Genomic DNA, 27736 nt, shown 5'->3' with positions numbered 1-27736 from the left:
TTTTCTCATTTTATTTCGATTTTTTTTACCAAAGATTCAGCGGACCAAATTTGTTATCGTCATTGTTTTTCTCCTTCCCACTGCTTCTTGGGTGGTGGCGCCAGGTTCCGTATCCAACACACTACGTAAATATGCTTTCGAGTCAATTTTTTAGATGATTATATTCTAGATTCCCCATAAAATATGCTAATTATTTTGAATAACGGGCTCTCAAATTTGACTAGCCAAAGATTCACATTTCAACAGGTCAACTTGTCTTCCGGCAACCTCAAGATCCAATTCAAAAGAAGCACCATTGTTGCTGAAAACCCAGGTGAAAAAGTCCTCTAAATCTTTGTTTTGGTTTGTGTTAGAAAAAGGGTTGTTTTTTTTGAAAGATTGACTTTTTAGAACCGATGTTTATTTGGGTGTTGGTCTTCTTTGTAATTAATTTTTATTACTTTGCTATTGTAATCTGAGGAGTGAAATCGTCTGCACCAAAGCTCCACTTTTTGCAATAACCCCTACTACACAAATATACGTGTTCATAATAATTTCAGTCATGGACAATATTTGCTTGCTTAAAAAATCATGGGTGTGTGGCAAAAATGAGATGCAAATTGGACCAATGAGTTTTATTCCGTAATCTGCCGCAGTAAGGACTAAGCCACTAAGAAGTGTCATTTTTCAGCATGATCTGTACCTAACTTTGTTGGCAACTAATGGTTTTGATCTTGTATAGTCAAGTTAGTTGATCTGAAAAGCCAAGCCAATGAATAAATCGCGGAATTCTGTGGAATGATACTCCAAATAATATGGCCATGATTTCAATCTGCTTGGTAAATAATAGCTATGTCCTAAATCAAGCCATTATTTTATTTCTCTCTTTTGTAGAGAAACATGAATGAAATGTTTAAGTCCATTCTTGCCAAAGTAGGAAGTATTTTTATCTCGTGTTGAGTTGAAAAGGGTCTCTACTCTTGTTGGTATTTGGTGGGTGCGGGGATGGCATGTTTATGAAGGCATGAAAGCTATGACAATTTATGACTGCAACCTTCAAGTGCCACTAAGTGATCGATGTTTATCTTGTACGAACCCCGCCACTGGATATCCTTATGTTCGATATAATGTTGTGGTTTAAGCAAGTTATTGTGTGTGAAACCAAATAATGCTGGAGGATGGTTGAGAATATTGATGAGAAATGAGCGGACACAGTATATCACATCCTAAGATTGACTGCGATTACTTGAAATTCAACCTGCACTCATTCTATATCACTTAAAAGACTTGTAACGAGAAAGAATTGTGTTGCCTAAGGTTGCGAAGGTTCATGGAGCCAAAAATACCTTACAGTCTCATTTTCCTTTTACTTTATGTTCTTTTAGCTGTTAAATATTTAGAAAACTTTGTTCTTTAAAGCTCTCTCTCTCTCCATTAAAAACTTATCCAAGGTTATTGAGAAGTGGACTTGCATTGTGGGTTTTCTTTAATGATATCTCAAATTTACTGTATGCGGGTTTTGGAATAGAAGATATACCTCCTCTGTCTTCACCATCATACCCGAAAGATCATAGGAATTCTTGACTCTTGACATATCACTGATCAGTGGAATTTATATTTCAGTTGCTATGCAGCAGAAAATTACAATATCAAACAAGCGTGGCGAAAAACTTTTTGGTGTTTTGCATGAGACCGGATCAGCAAAAGTTGTGGTTTTGTGCCATGGTTTTCGATCCTCAAAGGTTGGAAGGATGCTTTGATTTTGTTATTTTGTGCAATCAAAATTTAAATGTCGATTCATATGATACCTACAATGTTTCTTCCCACTCTGATTAATGACAGTGAGATTGTTCATATGTAATTGATGAATCTCGTGTTTTAAACTGCAGATTATTGAAAGAAAACTTCTTGAAGACATTTATCATTTTTATTATTGTTTCTACTTCCTATTTTTTGCAGACTTCTTGCTCTTCATATTATGTTCTCTGTCGCCTTTGATTTCGTTATTTTATACTTCTCTTTACCCCCGCACACTATGTGCTATATCTTAGGAAACCTAATAATCTATTAAAAACTGTCTCTGTACCAGTGTCTCCCAGAGTTAAAATTTCGAGTTTATGTTGTTGAATTCTTCTTAATATACTTTATATGCTTGTTGGATGTGCAAATGACAAAGATACAATCATGTCTGTAGGATACGATCATAAGATACCTGTAGATATAAGTAAATATATATTCTAAAATTTTAACACAATTAGAAAGATCCTAATTTAGTCTAATTAAACCATAACATTATTCATCCACCTTAAAACGATATATTTGTCTTTTTTCTTGGAAAAATATTGTAGAATTTTCAGCAGTAATGATATCGATCAACCACAGGAGCTACGATATAGTCATGGACATATGGCTTTACTTTTCAAAGCCGCATGCAGTTATTTTGTTATCCTACTCATAGAATTTGGCTCCTATGGTTGGGTAAATCAAATTGTAGATAACTTTTTCTGCAGTTTGTGAACAACCATGGTGGTAGTTGATGTGAGGTTACATCTAACTTAATTTCATATTTGCAGGAGTTCGACACCATGGTCAACCTTGCTCAAGTTTTAGAAAACAATGGAATCAGTGCTTTTCGCTTTGATTTTTCTGGAAACGGGTAAGGTCTCAGATCATTGGGTGCTAGCTATATTTGTAAAATGATTTCTTAAGAAATTATGATCTCGACCTTAATTGAAAACAATATGATTGATGCACATTGTCATTGTTGGATATTAATAGCATATATTATTCAGATAATTGGTTGATTAGGATAACCGTGTTTGTATTTAAAAAGAGTTGTCTGATAGGTTGTTAGTATTATATCTTTTACTTAATGGTATCAGAGCCTTTGAAAGGTCCATGGCATAGTATGGCCATATGTCATCCGCATCCTATGATTCCTCCTCGCCTTCAAATGGCACGCTGGTTATCTCTGATAATACATCCATTCCAATCACCAACCATAAATTGAATGACCAAAATTATCTCCAATGGTCCCAATCTGTGACGATGTTTATATGCGGAAAGGGCAAGGATGACATATTATCAGGTGCTAGTACTGCCCTGCAAAGGATGATGCCGGATTTAAAATTTGGAAGGCCGAAAACAACACGGTCGTGTCCTGGCTCATTAACTCCATGGCCCCCCGATATTGGAGAAAATTTTCAGCTCTATCCCACAGCGAAGGAGGTCTGGGAGGCTGCCCGAGACACCTACTCCTACAATGACATTGTTGAGTTATTTGAGATGGAAAGCACCTTCATGACTTAAAACAAGGGGATGCACCAGTCACCCATTACTTCACCTCACTCACTTGCTCCTGGCAGCAATTGGATTTGTTTGAAGTGTTTGAGTGGAAATTCCAAGATGATGAAAAACTTACGAGATTATTGTTGAAAAGAATCGAGTGTTTAAGTTCTTAATGGACCTCAACCACCACTGGACGATGTACATGGTAAAATTCTCGCGATAAAGCCCGTACAAGCGTGCGCGAGGTGTTCTCTGAAGTACACCATGAAGAGCGAACTGTCAGGGACTCAATCCACGGGGCCCAGCCCAACTCAAACAAGAATCGAGCAGCAAAATCAAGGATGTGCTATATCAAAGGTTTACTCATGGGAAGTTTAGAAAATAAGGAATTGGATTGATTGAATTTATTTACTTTTCTTTAATAAATGCTAGGATGTCGAGCCTAGATAGGGGAATAATGGGCATATTTCTTGGATGCCAATTTAATGCTTATCTTGTATTTAAATGGCTGCTGATGAAAGGAATATGACATTTAGTTTTTCTCAGAAAATATAGCTAATATTGAAATCGCGAGGTTATCTCAAACGAGCCTCGAACATCCAAAAAAATAAGTAGACAAGGTAGAAAAAACCATAAACAAATTTCAGAGTTAAACGATCAACCCTTTCACCTGTCCATAACCCGATCCTTTACCCGTGCTCATAACAAATTGGTATCAGAGCCAGTAATTATGGGCGATTTGCAAGCAATCCAAGTTATCCAACAGCAACTTACGACCTTCTTCAACCTGTTCAAATCCGAAAGAGAAGACCAAGCACGCAAACAAGATGAACAAGAACGCACTAAACAAGATCTACACAAAAAGCTTGAAGAATTGGCTTCTCAAGTGTCAAAAACCAGCTAGGACGATGAGGATATCAGCGGAGCATCTGACTAACGCACGAGAGATCAACACAAATCAAATGAGCTGGTAACTCGAATCAATTCATTCCCAAATATTCGAGGATGGATTTCCCGACCTATGATGGTTCAACCGATCCCATTAGTTGGATAATCTGATGTGAACATTTTTTCTGCCATCAACGCACGCCCAAAGACCAGCGCGTGGGGCTCGCGTCTTTTCGTCTTGAAGGAGACGCTCAACTGTGGTTCTTAAAACTTGATAGTACTGCCACGTGAGGTTTGGGCCACCGATTCGCACCAACAAATTGGGAGAACTATCGAAATTGCGACAAATAGGCACGGTAGGAAAATACCAACGTCAATTGGAGCAACTTTCAGCATGAGCTTCCTCACGAGCGAGCAAGAAATGGAAATTTTCATCAGCGGCCTATAAGAACACATTGCGATTAAGGTAGACATTCACCACTCAGAAGATTTAACAACTGTTATGGACCTGGCCCGTTTGTTTGAAAGACGCACAAGAAGCCTACGACAAGAACCCAATTATCCAAAAGGACGTACCATCCCAACAAACAGGCTCATCGATCACAAGGCAATTGAGCAGAGAAGGAGGAACGGTGCTCAAGAGGGTTGTGCTTTAACTCTGGTGAACTCTTCGTTCCAGGACATCGTTGCAAACGATTGTTTCACCTAGAAGTAGTCGAGAACAGCGACTCAGAAGATGAAGTTGACAAGATTAATCCAGACGATCCAGACGTCTCTCTTCACGTCATTACGAGAATCAGTAACACCCAAAGCTATACAAATAATATGATACACCCATTCGATGCCTCTCCATGTCCTTATTGATTCCGGCGGTACTCATTATTTCTTAAACTCCAACTTGGTCTCACAATTGAACCTTGAAATATCACAACGAGGAGACATATCTATGAAGGTCGCAAATGGGAAGCATCTACCATGTTCGGGAATGTGTTCGGCTGTTTCGATCCAACTGGAGGAAGCATATCTTCCATGTTGATTTTTTCGTCCTCACACTAGAAGAATTTGGCGCTGTCATGGGAGTAAATTGTCCGCTCCTTAAGAAGTATCATGTGGGATTTTGACAAAATGCAAATGCAGTTTGTAAAGGAGGGCATGCTAGTTACATAGCACAGAGACTCATCCTACATTTTGTCACACCGAAACCTCTCAGCAACTATACTAGATGAGGTACCCCCCTTACATAGCTACAACACATTCTGGAAACCTACAACAGCCTGTTCGAGGAACCTCAAGGACTCCTACCCTCAAGAGGATTCAACCATAAAATCCGACTGGAACAAGGTACAAACCCCATTGTTGTTAGACCTTATCGATATGCTGATATGTAGAAAGATGAAATTGAGAAGAATCTGATGAGATGCTACGAAAGGGAATTATTAGACCCAACGCATCCCTTTTCTCCTCACCCATATTGTTAGTCAAAAAATCAGATGATACCTTGCGCTTTTTTATCGACTATCGTGCCTTGAATGCAAAAAAAGTGAAGGACAAGTTCCCCATTTCGGTGATCAACGAATATTGGAGGAATTACACGACAGCCTAATATTTTTCTAAATTAGACTTGCGATCCGGCTACCATCGAATTTTGATGGACCCTAGTAGCATCCACACGACGGCCTTTCTCACCCACCACGACCACTTTGAGTTTATGGTGATGCTTTTTGGCCTCACTAATGTGTCATCTACTTTTAAAGCATTAATGCATTCGATTTTCGGCGGCATTTTATGGAAATTTGTTTTGGTTTTCTTTGATGACATCGTCGTTTACAGTGCAACCTGGGAAGATCACATTTTCCATCTTCGTACGGTCTTCACAATCCTGCAATAGCAACACTTATTCCTTAATAAATTCAAATGTTACTTCGCTCGAAGTCAGGTTGCTTACTTGGGACGTGGTTTCATAGAAAAGGGTGTGTGTGGATGAAAATAAAATAGCACCCATTCCACGCTGGCCACAACCCATGACTCTAAAGGCACTCCGGGGCTTCCTTGGACTAATAGGGTACTAACGCAAATTGTTGCAAAACTTTGGAGTTATTGCTGCCCCATTAACCAATATGTTGCGCAAACAAGGCTTTTCACGGACAACTGACAGCCTGTGTGCCTTTGAAACATTGAACAAAGTGCTCACTTCTACAGCCGTCCTTGCTCTTCCCGATTTTTCCATACCTTTCATCGTAGAGTGTGATGCATCAGAAACAGGAATGTGGGCTGTACTTCAACAACAAGGGCTCCCCATTGCATTCTTCGGCAGCGCACTTGCCCTTCGTCCTAGGAAACTACCCGCCTATGAAAACGAACTCATCGGACTCACCAAAGCCATGCGTCATTGGCACTTTTATTTTTGGGGAAACTCTTTCATCGTTCGTACGGATCATTATGATCTCAAATTTTTGATCGAACAACGTATTTCAACCTCTCCACAACAACAGAGGATAAGCAAATTAATGGGTTATAACTTTAAGGTAGAGTATCGGGCATCAAAATCAAATGTCGTGGCGGACACATTTTTACGCCTAGGTGAAGAGGGCTATTTGATGGCCATTTCGAAACCACGATGGAATTTTCTGGCAGCCATCAGAGAAGCACACTCTAATACCCCACAAGTGCAATGCATAATTCGAGAGGTTCACGATGGAGAGCTTTCGGACCATGAGAAGTTAAAAACGACATTTTGTGGTTTAAATCCAAAATCTACCTTCCTCCACAATCACCTACTAACTGCTCCTATTATTGCAATGGTACATGAAGGCTGTCATGAAGGCTACCCGCGCACTCTCCACCGCATACGACAAGATTTGGATTGGCCAGGGATGAAACATCAAGTCAAAGCAATATGTTCAATTGTTCCATATGTCAACACAACAAAACGGAAGCTATGAAATCAGCTGGACTTCTACAACCTCTGCCCATCCCTTACCACATTTGGACCGACATTTCAATGAATTTCATCAAAGGGTTGCCTACCTCACAAGGGAAGACTGCAATTTTCGTGGTTATCGATCACTTTTCTAAATATGCTCACTTCATTGGCCTAGCTCATCCATACACCTCAGTTTCAGTCACCAAAATCTTTTTCGGCAACATCTTCAAGTTATATGGGCTACCCGAAACAATAGTAAGCGATCAAGACGTAACCTTCACAAGATCTTTTTGGCAGGAACTCTTTCGTTTGAGTGACACCAAACTGTGTTTCAGCTCAGCTTATCATCCCTAATCCGACGGACAAAGCGAGGCGATAAATCGCATTCTAGAAATGTACTTGAGGTGCTTTACAATTGATCAACCGAAGAAATGGTTTGAATGACTAGCTTGGGCTGAATTTTGCTATAATACAAGCTTTCACACAACTCTTAAGGCCACCTTTTTTGAGATTGTTTATGGTCGCCAACCACCAAGCCTTCTGTCTTATCTCCCCGGCCAGGCACGTCTGGAGGCCGTGGATCACGAATTGCAACATCAGTGACCAACTTTTACGCCAAGCTCGTGATCGCTTGCTACAAGCTCAGAATGTTATGAAGCTGCATTATGACAAGAAACACACGGAAATGAAGTTCAAGGAAAGGGATATGGTACTTCTCAAGCTTCCGACCTATCGACATCAAAGCTTAGCATCCAGAGGCAATGCAAAGCTTTCCCATCGGTACTACGGTCCATTTAAGGTGTTAGCCAAAGTAGGGCAAGTGGCTTACAAGCTACACCTTCCAGAGAACTCGAGGACCCACCCAATTTTTCATGTCTCATCATTAAAGAAGTTTAAAGGAGGTTCTTTCTCCAACCCAGAACTTCCGTGGATCACGAATTGCAACATAGTGACCAACTTTTACGCCAGGCTCGTGATCGCTTGCTACAAGCTCAGAATGTTATGAAGTTGCATTGTGACAAGAAACACATGGAAATGGAGTTCAAGGAAGGGGATGTGGTACTTCTCAAGCTTCCGACCTATCGACATCAAAGCTTAGCATCCAGAGGAAATGCAAAGTTTTCCGCTCGCTACTGCGGTCCATTTAAGGTGTTAGCCAAAGTAGGGCAAATGGCTTACAAGCTACACCTTCCAGAGAACTTGAGGACTCACCCAATTTTTCATGTCTCGTCATTAAAGAAGTTTAAAGGAGGTTCCTTTTCCGACCCAGAACTTCCTCCTCCACCCTCCCTCCTGGAAGTATTTCATCCTTCACTAATGGCAGTACTGGACAAACGCATGAACCAACGCTAATATGAAGTCTTAGTGCATTGGGAGGGCCTACTACTGATGAAAAGAATAAGACATTCAATTTTTCTCATAAAAATATAGCTAATATTGAGATCGCGAGATTCTCTCAAACGAGTCTCGAAGGTCCAAAAAAATAGGTGGATAAGGTAGAAAAAGCCATAAACAAATCTCAGAGTTAAACGATCAACCCCTTCACCTGCTCATAACCCGATCTTTTACCCGTGCTCATAATAGAAACTATTGATGGCTCTGGCCTCTCATCGCGTCCCTCCCCATGCGTCCTCCACTGTCGACTCTTCCTCCCAAATTCTTGGGCCTAATTCCCAAGCCATTGCCTCCAACAATATGCGGAATGGCCGACCTTGGTGTGACAATTGCAAGAAACCAAACACACTACGGAGACTTGTTGGGGAGGATTCATGGCAAGCCTGTTAACTTGAAGCCAACCCGGGAGAGACGTGCCAATTCTGTTACTGCAGACTTGTGGAGGGTACTTCAATTGACCAACAACCATTCTCCAAGGAACAAATTGAGATGCTGCTCAGACTTTTCAATCAGACAATTCCAAATCCTAATTCCTCGATTATTCGTGCTGGAAGTATGGCACACCAAGGTATCATTTCTACAGCCTTATTAACGCAGCACATGTTATCTTTTTTTTGGATCATTGATTCCTGTGCATCAGTGCATATATGGGGAATATGAAATTCTTCCAAGAGTATCGTCCGTACTCGGCCTCCTCGGCTTCTCCTTAAAAATTGCAAATGGGTCGTGCTCTAAAGTGTTGGGTTTAGGAACAATTCCTATATCAAGAAATTGTTCTTTACGTTCTATTTTGTTTGTCCTCAACCTTGATTGTAATTTTTGTCTGTCAGCTGTTTGACTCGGGATCTTAAGTGCACCACTCATTATACGAATGATTCTTGTGTTTTTTCACGACTTGGCATTGGGGAATAAGATTGACAATGCTGAATTTTGTGACGCGGTGTATCTTCTCAAATTGTCGTTAGTTTCCTCCCCTCTAAACTTGAGCAATACCTGAGCTTTGTTTTTTGATTCTTTAACTTATTCAATTGAGAATAATGATGTTTTGTCATGGCACTTTCGATTAGGGCATCCAAACTTTCTATATCATGAAAATTTTTATTCGTTATGATGTGTGCCAATTGTCAAAACATACACGTGCTACTTTCTCACCACAAACATATAAGCCATCCCAATATTCTCGCTGGTTATTACGTTTTATTGACGATCATACTCGTGTCTCTTGGGTCTTCTTGATTGAGGACAAATATGAGACATCTATGCTTTTCAAATGATTCAATGTCATGATTCAAACCCAATTGTCGACCCTTATCAATATCTTGAAAACTGACAGATCCCAAGATTACTTCAATTCCATTCTAGGAACCTACCTCCAAAACCAAGGTATAGTCTACCAAATCTCATGTGTCTATACCCCCAACAAAATGGGGTTTCTGAGCTAAAGAATCCCCACTTACTTGAAGTGGCCAGATCACTATTCTTTACATATCTTATCAACAAATCATCTTGTGTCCTCCATTACAGAAGCCCTATCCAGACACTTCGGGATTCCTTTCCTTCCACACACCTAAATCACAATATTCCCCTGAAAATTTTTGGTTGCTCAACTTTCATGCACTTACATGATCATGGTAAACTCCATCTCGGGCGATCAAATGACTTTTCCTTGGGTAAGTTGTAGAACCCGTAAATTAGACTACGTATAAGCCATGCATAATTCTAGTATTCTAAATTAAAATGATTTTATTTCATGAGTATTTAAATGCTTTTCTTTAAAGTTAATTATTTTATGCAGTAGTTTAATTTTTATCTTTTCAGTTAAATTCAGTGAGGTCGGACTGGAGTTAGAGATAAAATTTAAAATTTAGAAATCATTTCCAGAGTTTATTTTAGCTGGCTAGTAAGTTGATTTAAGTTAAAAGGAGGTTTAAGGAATTATTTTAGTAACTTGAGGTAAGTAGGAAATAAGTTCATTTAGGTTCCATAATTTTTTGTGTTAATTCACTAAATTATTTAAAGGATCGTTAAGGCTCTAAATGTTTAAAATACACTAGCTAAGCAATATTTTTCCCCCACTTATTAGCTTAAATTCGGCCACCCCTTGAGTGAGATAACATTTCTTTGAGACCTCACCATCTTTGACTTCTTCTTTATTATTTTCTTAGCATGATAATCCTTCATTTTTTAATCACCATTTAATTATTAATCCATCATTATCCTAGACTTGGTTGACATGTAGAATCGGTCATGGCACATCCATATGATCCCTCCAACAATCATTTGATATCAAACAAATTCAAATTTAAAAAAGAAGCAAGACTTGGTCATACCATTTGAATCCCTTTATTATTGGATCTCTCCTCACTCTCCTAACCATTTCCCCTCTCCCTAATCTCGAAAATCAGTAGCCATTCAGTATAGGAAATCGAGAGAATAATAGCAAGAAATAATTGAGTAGAAAGAAGATCAAGAAGAACGCTCTATCTCCTCCGCGCTGCGTCGTTGCGTTTCGTTCGTTTTCTTTTCAAAACGAAACCAAGGCATGTATATGTTCTTCTTTGCTCTTAAATCAAGCCATATTAATATTTTGAAACATCATACTCATGATTTTATTAAGCCAAAACCGAAATACATGACCATATTTTTAAAAAAATGAAGTGCAGATTTTCGGCTTCTCCTTCCATGCTTCACGGTTTGCTTGTTTTTGTGAGTACAGGTGGTTGGCTCGACTCAAGGCTCCCAATGCTGCATCTAGACATGTTCTAGGACATGTTAAGATCATATTAGTCCATTCGTTCAAGTCTCATACCCGCTGGAAATCAGAAATAACAGCAACTCCCCAAGCGTGTCCCTTTTTGCATTCGATTTTCTTTGTTGCTGTCAAAGGTTGATGGATCTGGTCCTGGCTGCCCTAAGTGCTATAGCCATGGTTAGAACATCTCCTGGTGATGTCTAAGACGTGACCAAGTTGCCCTTTTGGGGCTTGGTCCATAGTGGAATCGGTTTTTAAATCAAACAACAAGAACAGCCCCTTCGACCCTTTTTAAATTCTGCATGTGTCTTCTCGGTTTTGGGTGTTGGTGTGGATCTTGGTTGGCTCTTTAGCCCTTAGCCATGGTTCAAACCATATCCTAGGATGTTGGTAAGAGGTTCTGGTCGGTGGTTCAAGACCCAATAGCCATTAGCCTCGCAAACGACGCAAGGAAACCAAAGCACAGCTGCTGTATTTTGTGGACAGCAACTTGCTGCTTCGGTTCAGTGGCTCGTTCGAGTTCTTGGTTGGCTTCTAGCCTATGGCCTTGGACTGGACAATGCCTCATCGAGTTGGGAAGGTCATGTTTTTGGCCGTTCGTGATTCGGATAATTTTAGAGGTCGTACGAGGAATTACGGTGCAATGTGCCAAATTGACTCTCGAAAGAGCGTTTCATGTTTTGGCCTCCATTCACCAAAATTTCGGCCCTCGACATTTTAGGAGCATTATTTCATCATTTAAGTGTATTTATCATGACTAAATGATAATTCGGTGTTGGTTCGGGTTGGCACGGAGTCATGATTAAATACGAAGTCGTTGGGCGTAATTGTCTCGTTTTGGGATTCAATTACAAAGTTTGGTCAAGAAAATCATTTGCATATTTTTCATGTCAAATTTAGGTCGCAGCGAACCTGGGAAAAATCCAATCCATGCGGTAAAATAATACAGGATATTTCATTATGCCAGTTAATTATATTACGTGCATAAAAATTAGAAAATATTCATTTTTGAGATTTATGCGATATTGCTTGTGGCCATTTCACTATCATGGGAGCATTGTATCATCCGGTCGTCAGTTCCCGGTCAGTTCAGTTATGTACCACTCAGTATACTGTGGCATTAGTCTGATCAGACGTTCATTACTTCACCCGGTCGCCAGTTACTGGTCCGGTCACGGGTAAGCAGGGGCCACTTGCGTAGACCATAATCTCAATAGAAAATTTATGACATGTTATTTTATTCAGGGCTCCAAGGAGCAAACATTTTCACTCTGATTTTCAGTTCTGTTATGCACGTATTATAATTGCTCATGATAAGTTATTTTTACATTATGCCTCATGACATGATATTTTTACTCCCATGCAATTTTACTATATTATTTACTCGTTATTTACGATATATGCATGCTGAGTCTTTAGACTCACTAGACTTGATTGTTGTATGTACTGATGATGTCGGGGCCGAGGGCGGGGAACAGTGAGCTAGCTTGGGTCGGCAGTAGTGGAACCCGAGGACCTCATTTTAGCATTTACCATTTTTATGCTCAACATTTTATCAGTTGTTGGATTATTCTTAAATTGTTATTTTGCAAACAAATATTTACTTCCGCTGCTATTTTGAATATTAAATTTTATTTATCCGTTTAACTTATGAATGAGACATTTTAATTATTTGAAAAGAAAATTTTAAATTTTTTCGCAAATTTTCAAACACGAATTTTCGGGCCATTATAGCTGGTATCAGAGCAATGGTTCTGTAAAGGGTTGTACTACTACTGACCACGAGAAGCTCATGAAGTCACATCTTCGGTCTTTAAGTTTTACATTTACGCATTTTATTTAAAGTATGAATTATTTAACACATGTTTTCATGAAATATTTTATGTTCAGATTTATTTTATTGTTCAGTATTTAAATTTAAATAAATTATGGAATTATGCATGTTAGTTACGTATGAGTTATGTATGGAACAGTATGCCCCCTAGACGCATTCTCGAGTGCACTAGAAATGACGAGCCTCGCCAAGAGGATAAGGGAGGAGCAGAGGCAGGAGAGAGATTTGCCACCTCCACCTCCACCTGACATGAATGCCCAGATGCTAGCTGGGATGACTCAGTTCTTCGCACAGTTTGCGGGGAACCATGCTGTGGCGCCCAGGCCGACAGGGCCCGAGGCTGTCTATGAGAGATTCATGAAGATGCGTCCTAAGGAGTTTTCAGGGACGACGAACCCCATGATTGCCGAGGGCTGGATCAAGTCCCTCGAGGTTATCTTCGAGTTCATGGAGCTTGGAGATGCAGACAGAGTCCGATGTGCTACCTACTTATTCGGAGGAGATGCCCGCTTATGGTGGGAAGGAGCGTCAGTAGCCCTGAACTTGGCTACGCTGAGCTGGACACGCTTCACTGGAGGTATTCTACTCCAAATATTTTACTGAGGAAGTGCGCACCAAGTTGACCATTGAGTTCATGAGCCTGAGACAGGGAGATCTGACTGTTACGGAGTTCATCCGTAAGTTTGAGAGGGGTTGTCATTTTGTGCCCCTGATCGCGAATGATGCTAAAGCCAAGTTAATGCATTTTCTGGTGGGTCTACGGCCGATCTTGCGCCGTGATGTTAGGGTGTCTGACCCTACTACTTATGAGGTCGTTGTCTCCAAAGCTCTAGCCGCAGAGCAGGATCAGCGTGATATCGAGAGAGACCGCCAGGGCAAGCGCCCAGTCCAGGTACCGCACCGCCCTCCTCCTCGCAGAATAAGCTGCAGAACAAGAGGCCTTTTCACGGACCGCCTAGAAACAGAGGTCAGCAGCAGCAGCAGCCCCGAGGACTTTTGAGCGCCCAGTTTGCCCTAAGTGCTCACGTCGCCATCCTGGAGCATGTATGTTTGGCTCAGGGAAGTGTTACAAGTGTGGCAGTCCAGACCACATGTTGCTGCAGTGCCCTCAAAGGAATCTGCCTACCCAAGGCGGAGTTTTTGCTCTCCATGCCACGGAGACGAACCCGGAGACCATGCTTATGACAAATACCTTTAAGCTTTAAGTTTACATTTGAGATTTAATGTTTTGGGTGAAGATTTTTGAACATAGAATTGTAGTAGGATTGCACGCTCTACTCAGTATTATTTTCGGGAATTAGGTTAGAAGAACTCTGGCCTTTGAATGCCTACAAATTTAGTTCTTGTAACTATTGGGTTCAACTTAAAGTTCCGATCTTTCAGGGAGAATTTTTATATCTGGTTCTGCTACGAAGGACCTTGATAGATTCAGGGGCCACTCACTCATTTATTTCGGAGGTCTTTGCTAATTTTTCAAGGTCAAGACCGTTGGGCTAGATGTAGCCTATTCAATAGTATTGCCTTCTGGTGAGGAGATGGCAGCTACCAATGTGATCCGAGACATAGATCTTGAGCTCCATGGCAATTTTGTTTATGTGGATCTTATCGTACTGCAGATGCCAGAGTTTGACATTATTCTAGGGATGGATTGGCTATTGCGGAACAGAGTTTTGATTGACTTCCAGCGGAGATCTGTTCTAGTCCGACCGCCTGAAATGACGCAGTTCTTATTCGAGCCAGACATGTACTTTCCTCTACCGCGTATTATTCCTTATGTCCAGGCTAGGAAGCTCATGCATAGAGGGTGTCGGGCGTTTCTAGCGACCTTTGTATCTGTCCTCGAGGCGCCCAGTCAGTCAGCCTCAGATGTTCCTATTGTTAGAGATTTCCTAGACGTTTTTCCTGAGGACGTCTCTGGTATGCCACCGGAGAGAGAGGTGGAGTTCTCCATCGAGCTTATGCCAGGTACGACTCCGATATCCAAAACGCCGTACCGACTAGCACCGACAGAGATGGCAGAGTTTAAGAAGCAGATTCAGGAACTTCTGGAAAAAAGAGTTCATTCACCCGAGTTTTTCACCATGGGGCACGTCAGTCTTGTTTGTAAAGAAGAAAGGTGGCACGATAAGACTTTGCATTGATTACCGAGAATTGAACAGGGTTACAGTGAAGAACAAGTACCCACTTCTGCGGATTGAGGATCTATTTGATCAATTGCAGGGAGCTTCGGTATTCTCGAAGATAGATCTGCCACGGAGACGAACCCGGAGACCATGCTTATGACAGGTACCTTTAAGCTTTAAGTTTACATTTGAGATTTAATGTTTTGTGTTAAGATTTTTGAACATAGAATTGCAGTAGGATTGCATGTCTACAAGTTTAGTTCTATGTTAAAAAATCTTAACCCAAAACATTAAATCTCCAATGTAAACTTAAAGCTTAAAGGTACCTGTCATAAGCATGGTCTCCGGGTTCGTCTCCGTGGCATGGAGAGCAAAAACTTTGCCTTGGGTAGGCAGATTCCTCTGAGGACACTGCAGCAACATGTGGTCTTGACTGCCACACTTGTAACACTTCCCTGAGCCAAACATACATGCTCCAGGATGGCGACGTGAGCACTTAGGGCAAACTGTGTGCTCAAAAGTCCTCGGGGCTGCTGCTGCTGCTGACCTCTGTTTCTAGGCGGTCCGTGAAAAGGCCTCTTGTTCTGCTGCTGATGCTGCGAGGAGGAGGGCGGTGCGGTACCTGGACTGGGCGCTTGCCCTGGCGGTCTCTCTCGATATCACGCTGATCCTGCTCTACGGCTAGAGCTTTGGAGACAACGACCTCATAAGTAGTAGGGTCAGACACCCTAACATCACGACGCAAGATCGGCCGTAGACCCACCAGAAAATGCATTAACTTGGCTTTAGCATCATTCGCGATCAGGGGCACAAAATGACAACCCCTCTCAAACTTACGGATGAACTCCGTAACAGTCAGATCTCCCTGTCTCAGGCTCATGAACTCAGTGGTCAACCTGGTGCACACTTCCTCAGTAAAATATTTGGAGTAGAATACCTCCGTGAAGCGTGTCCAGCTCAGCGTAGCCAAGTTCAGGGCTATTGACGCTCCTTCCCACCATAAGCGGGCATCTCCTCCGAATAAGTAGGTAGCGCATCGGACTCTGTCAGCATCTCCAAGCTCCATGAACTCGAAGATAACCTCGAGGGACTTGATCCAGCCCTCGGCAATCATGGGGTCCGTCGTCCCTGAAAACTCCTTAGGACGCATCTTCATGAATCTCTCATAGAAAGCCTCGGGCCCTGTCGGCCTGGGCGCCACAGCATGGTTCCCCGCAAACTGTGCGAAGAACTGAGTCATCCCAGCTAGCATCTGGGCATCATGTCAGGTGGAGGTGGAGGTGGTAAATCTCTCTTCTGCCTCTGCTCCTCTCTGTCCTCTTGGCGAGGCTCGTCATTTCTAGTGCGCTCGAGAATGCGTCTAGGGGGCATACTGTTCCATACATAACTCATACGTAACTAACATGCATAATTCCATAATTTATTTAAATACTGAACAATAAAATAAATCTGGACATAAAATATTTAATGAAAACATGCTGTTAAATAATTCATGCTTTAAATAAAATGCGTAAATGTAAAACTTAAAGACCGAAGACGTGACTTCATGAGCTTCTCGTGGTCAGTAGTAGTACAACCCTTTACAGAACCATTGCTCTGATACCAGCTATAATGGCCCGAAAATTCGTGTTTAAAAATTTACGAAAAATTTAAAATTTTCTTTTCAAATAATTAAAATGTCTCATTCATAAGTTAAACGGATAAATAAAGTTTAATATTCAAAATAGCAGCGGAAGTAAATATTTGTTTGCAAAATAACAATTTAAGAATAATCCAACAACTGATAAAATGTTGAGCATAAAAATGGTAAATGCTAAAATGAGGTCCTCGGGTTCCACTACTGTCGACCCAAGCTAGCTCACTGTTCCCCGCCCTCGGCCCCGACATCATCAGTACATACAACAATCAAGTCTAGTGAGTCTAAAGACTCAGCATGCATATATCGTAAATAACGAGTAAATAATATAGTAAAATTGCATGGGAGTAAAAATATCATGTCATGAGTCATAATGTGAAAATAACTTATCATGAGCAATTATACTACGTGCATAATTGAACTGAAAATCGCAGTGAAAATGTTTGCTCCTTGGAGCCCTGAATAAAATAACATGTCATAAATTTTTTGTTGAGATTATGGTCTACGCAAGTGGCCCATGTATTGAATTGCGCTGACTGGACCGGTAACTGGCGACCGGGTGAAGTAATGAACGTCTGATCAGATTAATGCCACAGTATACTGGGTGGTACATAACTGAACTGACCGGTAACTGGCGACCGGATGATACAATGCTCCCATGATAGTGAAATGACCAAAACCAATATCGCATAAATCTCAAAAATGAATATTTTCTTATTTTTATGCACGTAATATAATTAACTGGCATAATGAAATATCCTGTATTATTTTACCGCATTGATTGGATCGTTCCCAAGCTCGCTGCGACCTAAATTTGACATGAAAAATATGCAAATGATTTTCTTGACCAAACTTTGTAATTGAATCCAAAAACGATACAATTACGCCCAACGACTTCGTATTTAATCATGACTCCGTGCCAACCCGAACCATCATTTAGTCATGATTAAAATACACTTAAAATGATGAAATAATGCTCCTAAAATGACAAGGGCCGAAATTTTGGTGAATAGAGGCAAAAACATGAAACGTTCTTTCGAGAGTCAATTTGGCACATCGCACCGTAATTCCTCGTACGACCTCTAAAATGATCCGAATCACGAACGGTCAAAAACATGACCTTCCCAACTCGATGAGACACTGTCCAGTCCAAGGCCATAGGCTAGAAGCCAACCAAGAACTCGAACGAGCCACTGAACCGAAGCAGCAAGTTGCTGTCCACTAAATACAGCAGCTGTGCTTTGGTTTCCTTGCGTCGTTTGCGAGGCTAATGGACATTGGGTCTTGAACCACCGACCAGAACCTCTTACCAACATCCTAGGGTATGGTTTGAACCATGGCTAAAGAGCCAACAAAGATCCACACCAACACCCAAAACCGAGAGGACACATGCAGAATTTAAAAAAGGTCGAAGGGGCTGTTCTTGTTGTTTGAATTAAAAACCGATTCCACCATGGACCAAGCTCCAAAAAGGCAACTTGGTCACGTCTTAGACATCACCAGGAGATGTTCTAACCATGGCTATAGCCCTTAGGGCAGCCAGGACCAGATCCATCAACCTTTGACAGCAACAAAGAAAATCGAATGCAAAAAGGGACAAGCTTGGGGAGTTGCTGTCATTTCTGATTTCCAGCGGGTATGAGACTTGAACGAATGGACTAATATGATCTTAACATGTCCTAGAACATGTCTAGATGCAGCATTGGGAGCCTTGAGTCGAGCCAACCACCTGTACTCACAAAAACAAGCAAACCGTGAAGCATGGAAGGAGAAGCCGAAAATCTGCACTTCATTTTTTTAAAAATATGGTCATGTATTTCGGTTTTGGCTTAATAAAATCATGAGTATGATGTTTCAAAATATTAATATGGCTTGATTGAAGAGCAAAGAAGAACATATACATGCCTTGGTTTCGTTTTGAAAAGAAAACGAAACGCAACGACGCGGCGCGGAGGAGATAGAGCGTTTTTCTTGATCTTCTTTCTACTCAATTATTTCTTGCTATTATTCTCTCGATTTCCTCTACTGAATGGCTACTGATTTTCGAGATTAGGGAGAGGGGAAATGGTTAGGAGAGTGAGGGGAGATCCAATAATAAAGGGATTCAAATGGTATGACCAAGTCTTGCTTCTTTTTTAAATTTGAATTTGTTTGATATCAAATGATTGTTGGAGGGATCATATGGATGTGCCATGACCGATTCTACATGTCAACCAAGTCTAGGATAATGATGGATTAATAATTAAATGGTGATTAAAAAAATGAAGGATTATCATGCTAAGAAAATAATAAAGAAGAAGTTAAAGGTGGTGAGGTGTCAAAGAAATGTTATCTCACTCAAGGGGTGACCGAATTTAAGCTAATAAGTGGGGAAAAATATTGCTTAGCTAGTGTATTTTAAACCTTTAGGCTACGTTTGGTTGGAAGGATAGGATAAACTAATGATTAGTATGTAAATGATAAAAAAATGATTGTGATAGAAATATAATATATGACGTAAAATAGTATTATGTTTGGTATGATTTTTAAGTATGGGATAATTTTGAATTTTTTGATAAAATGACGAAATTGTCCTTTTTTATAATTTTTTTTCTTTACTCCGGCAACGGAGGTGCTCCGACGGCCGGCTGCGCTCCGACGGCGGCCGGAAGCGGCTGTTGGAGGTGACCGGCCGGAATCGCGGCGGCTAGTGGGCGGCCGGTGGGCGGCTGATAGAGGGAAGTGGTGGTGAGTTTGAATTTAGGAGAAAAGTAAAATTGGAAAAATAGGATACTTAAATCAACTTACTAGCTAGCTAAAATAAACTCTGGGAATGATTTCTAAATTTTAAATTTTATCTCCAACTCCAGTCCGGCCTCACTGAATTTAACTGAAAAGATAAAAATTAAACTACTGCATAAAATAATTAACTTTAAAGAAAAGCATTTAAATACTCTTGGAATAAAATCATTTTAATTTAAAATACTAGAATTATGCATGGCTTATACGTAGTCTAATTTACGGGTTCTACAATTCACCAAATCAAAAAGGGTACAAATGTTACTCCCCAGTTACAAAATTTTTTTTTACGCCTCTATGGATGTCACATTTTCTGGGTATGAACCTTTTTATAACAAATCTTCGATTAAGGGAGAGACGGAACTTAGAGGATCTAACAATTTGGAACTTCATACACCTGCCATACCACGATTAGAACCTCATGAGAACACAACTCATGCTCCTACAGCGATTGACAGTCCACCATATTAGCCCTTGCAAGTGTACTCTTGGAGAAAACTACACCCTCATCAGAATCAGCAAAGCAAAACCTCAACACTTCCCCGAAGCCAATTTTCGCTGAAAATGCACAAGTTAATACTGGTCCTATTGTGATTCTTCCATATCCAACATGTTGATATTGATGAGAGGCCTATTGCATTAAGGAAAGGGATTCGATCATGTTCATTACACCCTATATGTATTTTGTTTCACTTGAACATTTATCATCTGCACATCAAGGTTTTGTGACCAGATTGGACCAGGTTTAGATTCCTTCATCCATTGAGATTGCTCTCCAAGATCCAAAATGGAAGGCGACATTCCGTCATCGCTCAACTCCCTGCAGGGAAACAAACAGGTTGAAGGTAGCATAGAATAGTTTAAAGCTCGACTGGTAGCAAAAGGATGCACACAATCATATGGGATTGATTACCAAGAAACATTTGCTCCTGTTGCCAGTCTCAATACCATCCGAGTTCTTTTATCACTTGTTGCAAACTTGGATTGGTCGTTGTTTCAACTTGATGTTAAAAACATTATTCTAAATAAAGATCTGGAGGAAGAAATTTATATGGATATCCCACGTGGATTTGTGTCCGAGTCCACAACTCATAAAACATGCAGATTGAAGAAATCACTGTGCGACTTGAAGCAATCTCCTCAGGCCTAGTTTTATCGTTTTTCAAATGTTATGAAAAAGAATGGGTACACCCATGGTCAATCTGATCACACTGTTTATCAAACACTCATATGAAAGAAAGATCACAATCCTACTAGTTTATGTTTACGATATTTTACTGACATGGAATTACGACGAGGATATGATATGTGTAATATCTTATTCTCGAAGGAATTGAAATGAAAGATCTTGAAAATCTCATATATTATATTTTTTGGGAATGGAAGTGGGTAGATCATCCCACGAGATTTCAATTTCTCAAAGAAAATACGTGTTAGACCTCTTGAAGGAAATTGAAATTTTGGGGAGGAAGCCAGTTGACACTCTTGTGGATGCTAATGTCATACTCACATCTGGGAATGACTGTCCACTGGTTGACAAAGGGAGATATCAAAGATTAGTTGGCAAATTAATCTATCTCTCGCACACACGACTGAATATTGGATTTTTTGTGCGTGTCATGAATCGCTCAACAGAGGACCGCATGAATGCAATATACCTAGTATTGAGATATCTCAAAAGAAACCCAGGAAATGACGATGCTTCAAAAGTCCTCAGTCAAAAACTTCGAAGTGTATAATAATGCTGATTGGGTTGGATCGCATACTGATAGGCGATCAACTTTAGGATATTGCACATTCGCGTGGGGGAACTTAGTAACTTGGAGAGTAAGAAGCAGTCTATAGTGGCACGCAGCATCACGGAAACAGAATACAGAGCCTTAGCACATGGCCTATGAAGGAATGTGGCTGAACATACTACTCACTGAATTGAAACTTGAAGATGGTCATCCCTTTAAAATGATGTGTGAGAATCAAGCAGCTATGAGTATAGCCAAGAATCCAGTTCACGATCGAACAAAGCAAATTGTGATAGACCTACACTTTATAAATGAGAAGATTGAGAAGAAAGTCATTGATCTCAACTACATCCCCTCTCACTTGCTGCAAATCACGGATATTCTCTTCACCGGCCAAACTTTGAAGACATGAATTCCAAGTTGGGCATGATCAACATATATGACCCTAACTGGAGGGGGAATGTTAGATATTAATAACATATAATCCAGATAATTGGCGGATTTGGATCATTTTGTTTGTATTTAAAAAGAGTTATCTGATAGGTTGTTAGTGGAATTTCTTTTTCTTGATAAGACTCCTAGGTTGATCTATATAAATCTGTATCTAGCATCTGTTTATTATTCAATGGAATAAAACTTTCTGCACTTCACAACCTATGAGTATTCCATCTTTTACTTTAGTTAGCTTTAATTTTTGCCTCCCATAACTGTGGTTGGCGCAAAAGTTTCCTGATAGGTTTAAGCCAAATGTATTACGTTTCATCATATTTGGTATGGTGAGTGACAATAAGATGGCGGGAGCAAATAACCTGATACACCCGAGTTATTTTTTTTTTATAAATGTTGTTGCAGACCGAGAACTAGTTCCTGCTTTCATATCCAACTCATCTGAATACTATGCTACATTTTTCCTCTGCCTCATAAACATCTAAAATTTGTTTAATTTTTAATGCTCGAGTAACATTCTGCTGATTTACTTGGTTGTACGCTTTTATCCTATTTGCAGGGAAAGTGAAGGTTCATTTCATTTTGGCAACTACTTAAGTGAAGTTGAAGACCTGAGAGCTGTTACTGAATACTTCAAAAGTGTAAAACGTGCTGCAGTTGTGGTTCTTGGGCACAGTAAAGGTCGTATCAACTTGTATCCAAAACTGAGTATCTTGTATGTTTCCATTACCTGTTGGAAATACCAACTGAGTGGAAATACCAGCTGAGCCTGAGACCTCCTCTCTCATTTTATTTGACCTGCGATACCATCATTGCTAGACACCCCGCACCCGCTTCTCTTAAATGATTTTTTGTCATGTCCATTATCATAATCTTACGATTTTCCATGATTTGACAATTTCTACAATTTCCATGGTACAAATGTTTCCTTCTACCTGGTTTGCCATACAATACATCCTTCCCTTTTCAAAATCTCAGACCCACACACAGACATGCATTACTTACCCACAAATGTTTCATACTTTTCTTCTGGTTCTTTTCTTTACTCCAAGTACCCCTACCTTTTGTTACCAAATCCAAAAAAACTAGACCCAAGTCTTTATGCGTGTTGTTGTTTTTCAATAGACACGTTAACATGTGTACATAAAATGAAATGCACAACTAAGTGTATCTAGCTATTACTGATGATTTGTTTGACAAGCTTGTATCAAATGATTCATTTAGATGATCTGACAGGCGACAGCATAGTCTGACTCGGCGCCTTATATACTTCAGAGAGGGGCATTCTTGAACTTACTCGTTGAGTCTAGAGAAGAGCATTCTTGAATTTGTCTTGTTTCCATTTAAATTTTTCTCGAGTAATTTTTTATTAGCTGGAATGTCCTTCAATTTAGCCAACTGGAAATTCATGCAAGGCAGTAATATGGTTGAGGGCTATAAGTTTGCAACAACATAGACATTTAGGCCTATTTTATTTTAGTCCGAAGGAAATGCTTTCAATTTGAGTTTTGCTTGTCTCTCCACTCTTTTTTTGTTTCATGGTTAGTTTGGTCTTTCTTTAAATTTTCAAACTACAACTTTAGTGCAGCGGTGGATGACTATGTGTTCCCCCTAAGAGTGAAAAATACCCCTTTCCTTCTAATACAATAGAACCTTATAAGGAAAAATCCATGCTAAAACTGGATCTATTGTTCTTCTCACTTATAGTGTTTTGCTTTGTGATTATGGCATATAATTCGTCCCACAATCCTCTCTTTAAACACTCAATTGTGCTAAGGCTTCAAAATGCGATCTGTTGATTCTCCTTGCATTTTTTGTTATCACATGTTGCAGGTGGAAACGTTGTCCTCCTGTATGCATCTAAATATCATGATATTCCTGCTGTCGTGAATGTCTCTGGTCGTTATGATCTCAAGAGAGGCCTTGAAGAAAGGCTGGGTAAAAATTTTTTAGAAAGACTCGACAAGGAAGGATATATTGATATTAAAACGAGAACAGGTAATCATACACTTTTTTAGGTGATGACCCCTGCTTGTTTTTTCCTAACTTGATGTTGAATATGTGACCCTACACTCAAGCATCATTTGTGCTTTAGGAGATGTCACTCATAAATATTTAGACATTTCATAATGACGTAAAATTTATGAGCCTTAATTTTTTTCTTTTAATATATTTAGTTCCAATTTCAATTACTTCAGAATTCCAAAACCACCAGGAAAAAAAAAGGAAAGAAGAAGAATTCCAAACCCTACTGTTTAAACCTGAAGGATAGCTTTCCTTAGTTTGATAGTTCTCTTTTGCACAATTCTGATAACCCGTTTGATGAGAGGCCACAGAAATCTGAAAAAAGGTAAAAAAAATCTGAGGGGTTCGTTGTGGTTTCCACTTCTGCTGTGTATTAGTAAACAGTAATTTGTTTCTTTTGCAACATTTTACCTGTCAGAGAAGTATATTGTCATGGAGTATGGGTGTTCACGGTTTGGTTCGGTTTGGATAAAGATTCGAACCCAACCAATGAAACCATATTATATTAGTTTTACAAAATTTTAAACCAAACCAAACCATGGGTTTTTTATATCCATACCAAACTATATCATAAATCTCGGTTTGGTTTGGTATGGACTGGTTTGGAAGATTAATTTAAATTTTGAGCTTCATATTGAATTAATACATATGATATTGTAATTCAGTAGAAAAAACAATTGATACTTGATAGAAGTTGAGATACAATTAATTAAAAATTGATTATAAGTAAAATACAGTTAATTAAAATACTTATGCAGGTTTCAGAATTTTGCAACTTATAAAAAATCTTAATTTTTAGAGATGTGGATATGTTTATTTGGGTTAAAATATGCAATAAATAAGTTATTAATGTATTAGATTGTTTCAAAGCTCATTCATAATATAATACAAATTAAAACAAATAAAATATTTCCATATCCAAGAAAATAGCACTAAATTAACAAAATTTATTTATGTAATTGGTTTGGATTAGTTTGGTACAGTTTATATTTATCGAACCTAAAATTTGAAATAAACCAAAATTTTCGGTTTAGTTGATTGTAAAATGAATTCAAACTGTGATTGATTAAAAACCTATGGTTCAAGCGTTTTGTTCGGTTTCTAAACACTTCTATCATGGAGTACTGAACTATCTCTGTGGGTTATGAGCACTGTACTTTATTTCATTGCTTTTCCTCAATTTGAGATATGTACATCTGTAAGAGTTTCATTGAGAAATGAGAATGGCTTGATAATATTATTTGTAGCACACATGCACTTTTGACTGACAAAGTTACCTCACTCATTTCTTTTCGTAGGAGAAGTAGATTATCAAGTCACCAAGGAAAGTTTGATGGATCGATTAAATACAAACATGCATGAAGCATGTCTTTCGATTGACAAGGGATGCAGGTAATGATGATACCGATTTTTTCTGATGATATGCTCGTTTTGGTCGTATCACATTCAACTGGAAAAAAGTTAGCCACCTTTAGATTTTACCCATTATTACCTCTTTCTAAAATTTCTAATTCATCTGCCGCAATATGTCACGTATTCTGGAATGAGTGAAAAAATTGTTTCCACAGTCAGGTCATGAATTTTTTCATAAGACGAAAAAATTAACCACTGGTTTGTCATCTTGGGTTTGCATCTGCGTAATTCAGTTAGATTCTGGTGATCACGTCATGCTACATTGTTGGCTTCCAAGTACTTGGCCATAAATCTTGAAAATAATGCACGGGAACTTGTCTTTGACTTTTCGAAATGCGTTTATAGGGTATTGACAGTTCATGGATCAGTTGATGAAATTATTCCAGTTGAAGATGCTCTGGAGTTCGCCAAGATCATACCGAACCACCAGTTGCAAATTGTAGATGGGGCCAATCATGGATATTCTTCACATCAAGATGCATTATCTTCAGCCGTTTTGCCTTTCATAAAGGAATGCATGCAGCAGGCTGAAGAAGTCTCCGAATAGGAGACTGAACATGTTTACTTTGAAGTATGCAATATTTTTACAAATTTAACTTCCGATAATGAGCTTATGGTTCTTGAAAATTTGACAATTGGGCTCATCCGGAACCCTGCTCCTCTCTTAAGATAGAAAGATTGGTAAAACTTGGTTGGTGTGATCAAACAGTATTGTTTATTAAGTCAAATGACATTAAGTGCCCATCCATCATTCTTCAACAATCTATCTTGTCTGATATGCCGTGAATGATAGAAGGTGGATATTTTCTTCAGTGTCATTGTTTTCTTATGTAAACACAGTATGTTCCAGATATCAAGAATTTGATAGACGAGAATAAAATATACCGTGTTGGACGGAATTTATTTTGTACGATAATGTTGCTCTTCAGTGATGTGACGAGTCTTTGAAAATTTTTATGGTTGCTTGCATCATTGTGAGTGATCCATTCTGAGTCTTGCTCTTCTGGAAAAAGATCAACCTTTGCTTCAAACTCAAGTAGATCACTAATACCCATCACAGGAGATGAGCAGGATTTTCTGTTTCGTGTTTGAAATTCAGGGACTTGCTTCAAACTAGAACTTGCACTTCTGTCCAAAGATCATGGCACCATACATATCAATTAGGTAATCTTGGTTCGTTATGGCAGCATAATGTAATATCTCATGCTAGATCTAAGAGTCCAATTTTAGTTTGGAACCATCGGATCTTGTACCAGGGTATTGCCATTGTTCTAGCATTTCATTTAACTATTCGTATTCTAGAGAACTATATCAGCTCCAACTTGTATTTGAACATGGTTTTTGGCTGCACTATTGAACTAGCCTATCTAAAAAATAGTTCCCTGACATGGGATCAAGTCGAAAAACACCCGACCCGATTAATTTGGTTGTCAACTATTTCGGGTCAGACACCTGATTTATGCCATGCAAACCTGATTACAAAGATAACATCCTCTAGTATTATTATTATTTGTGTCTCAGCACACGCGTTTCGTGTTTGTATAATCATTTAAAAAAAAAATCAACTTTGAATTAATTCAACTTGTGCGTAAGAAAATGACCGCATTATGATAGAGTAAAAGCAATAAAGTTTAAAATTGTTAAAGGACTAAAATAGTAATTATAAAATCATTAGGGGTAAAATGACAATTATCAAAATATACAAGGGCGATGTCGAAAGTTAACAAAAGAGTAGGTGTCTTATGTCTTACGCATCTATATATGTGATATGCGTTAACCCGGTTCATATGCAATGAAAATTAATAATTTTGACATAAAAAGTAATATTTTTCAATAGTTGGATCGGACCGGATATCGTTAAAAAAAAGTCAGATACTGAAAGAAAAATCTTTTTTACGCGTCGTCCTGGTGCGCGCAGGCTACTGCACTTCTTTACTTCAGATCGACAAGGCAGGGCGGACTAGGGCACCCCTGGTCCGGTCCGGAGCTTTTTTTGTGCGTTGCGCACAGGGCTGCATGCTTGGAACGTGTGGTTGTTGATGTCCTTTTGGTCCTTTAACACTTGAATGATGTCGCAATGACCTTCAACTTGATTGCCACGTCCCCGAACCCTTCTAGCCTTGACGACATGTTTTTAGGCACTTCTCGGTAGCTCACTCTGTGTCTTTAAAGAGCTTCCTTATACTTCTTGCTTCGCTATCTCGTTATTAGTCCTTCCGGCAACTTTAGTTGTTCTCATGCTTTTTTATAATTTTGATCATCCACGATCGTATCAGTCTGACAGATTAATTTCGTGAAACGGATCTATAACCTGACTTAACTAATGAAAAATTATAGTTTTTAAGTCAAGAATATATTTTTAATATAAGCATGTGTCGGATTGATCTGTCTTACAGATATAGCCTCGTGAGATAGTCTCTCAAAAGATCTACTCAAAAGAATCCACCTGGAATATTTATGGCTATTTAATAAAAAAAAATCTTCTTCGTTTTTTCCCTGAAAAAATGAAAGCAATT

The 27736-nt window shown here is 39.4% G+C and overlaps 1 protein-coding gene across 3 annotated transcripts; it reads left to right on the top strand.

The window, feature by feature from the left end:
* Positions 1-23: 23 nt before the first annotated feature.
* LOC140817706 (putative uncharacterized protein YDL057W) lies at positions 24-26119 on the top strand. 3 transcript variants are annotated; one of them, XM_073177431.1, is made up of 8 exons: positions 24-104; positions 247-313; positions 1603-1721; positions 2553-2635; positions 22342-22463; positions 23616-23780; positions 25106-25199; positions 25566-26119. In XM_073177431.1, the coding sequence occupies exons 3-8, from the start codon at positions 1608-1610 to the stop codon at positions 25765-25767; spliced, it is 780 nt and encodes a 259-aa protein (XP_073033532.1). In that variant the 5' UTR covers positions 24-104; positions 247-313; positions 1603-1607; the 3' UTR covers positions 25768-26119. The 3 variants fall into 3 exon arrangements, with proteins under 3 accessions (XP_073033532.1, XP_073033531.1, XP_073033530.1); XM_073177430.1 differs by having other exon boundaries at positions 38-125; XM_073177429.1 differs by lacking the exon at positions 24-104 and having other exon boundaries at positions 132-313.
* The last annotated feature ends 1617 nt before the right edge of the window (positions 26120-27736 follow it).

Source organism: Primulina eburnea, chromosome 17 (assembly GCF_022965805.1).
Source record: "Primulina eburnea isolate SZY01 chromosome 17, ASM2296580v1, whole genome shotgun sequence".
In the NCBI taxonomy this organism is placed as follows: Eukaryota; Viridiplantae; Streptophyta; class Magnoliopsida; order Lamiales; family Gesneriaceae; genus Primulina; species Primulina eburnea.
The sequence above is the reverse complement of the archived record's forward strand: the minus strand, read 5'-3'. Positions and strand labels throughout refer to the sequence as shown.

What these genes read in the sequence shown, in the direction of transcription:
- LOC140817706 (XM_073177429.1), top strand. Translation starts at nt 184, where the DNA reads ATGCTAATTATTTTGAATAACGGGCTCTCAAATTTGACTAGCCAAAGA. An exon ending in TTTGATTTTTCTGGAAACGG is followed by an intron (nt 2,636 to 22,341) that starts GTAAGGTCTCAG and finishes TCCTATTTGCAG; the next exon opens with GGAAAGTGAAGGTTCATTTC. An exon ending in TCGATTGACAAGGGATGCAG is followed by an intron (nt 25,200 to 25,565) that starts GTAATGATGATA and finishes ATGCGTTTATAG; the next exon opens with GGTATTGACAGTTCATGGAT.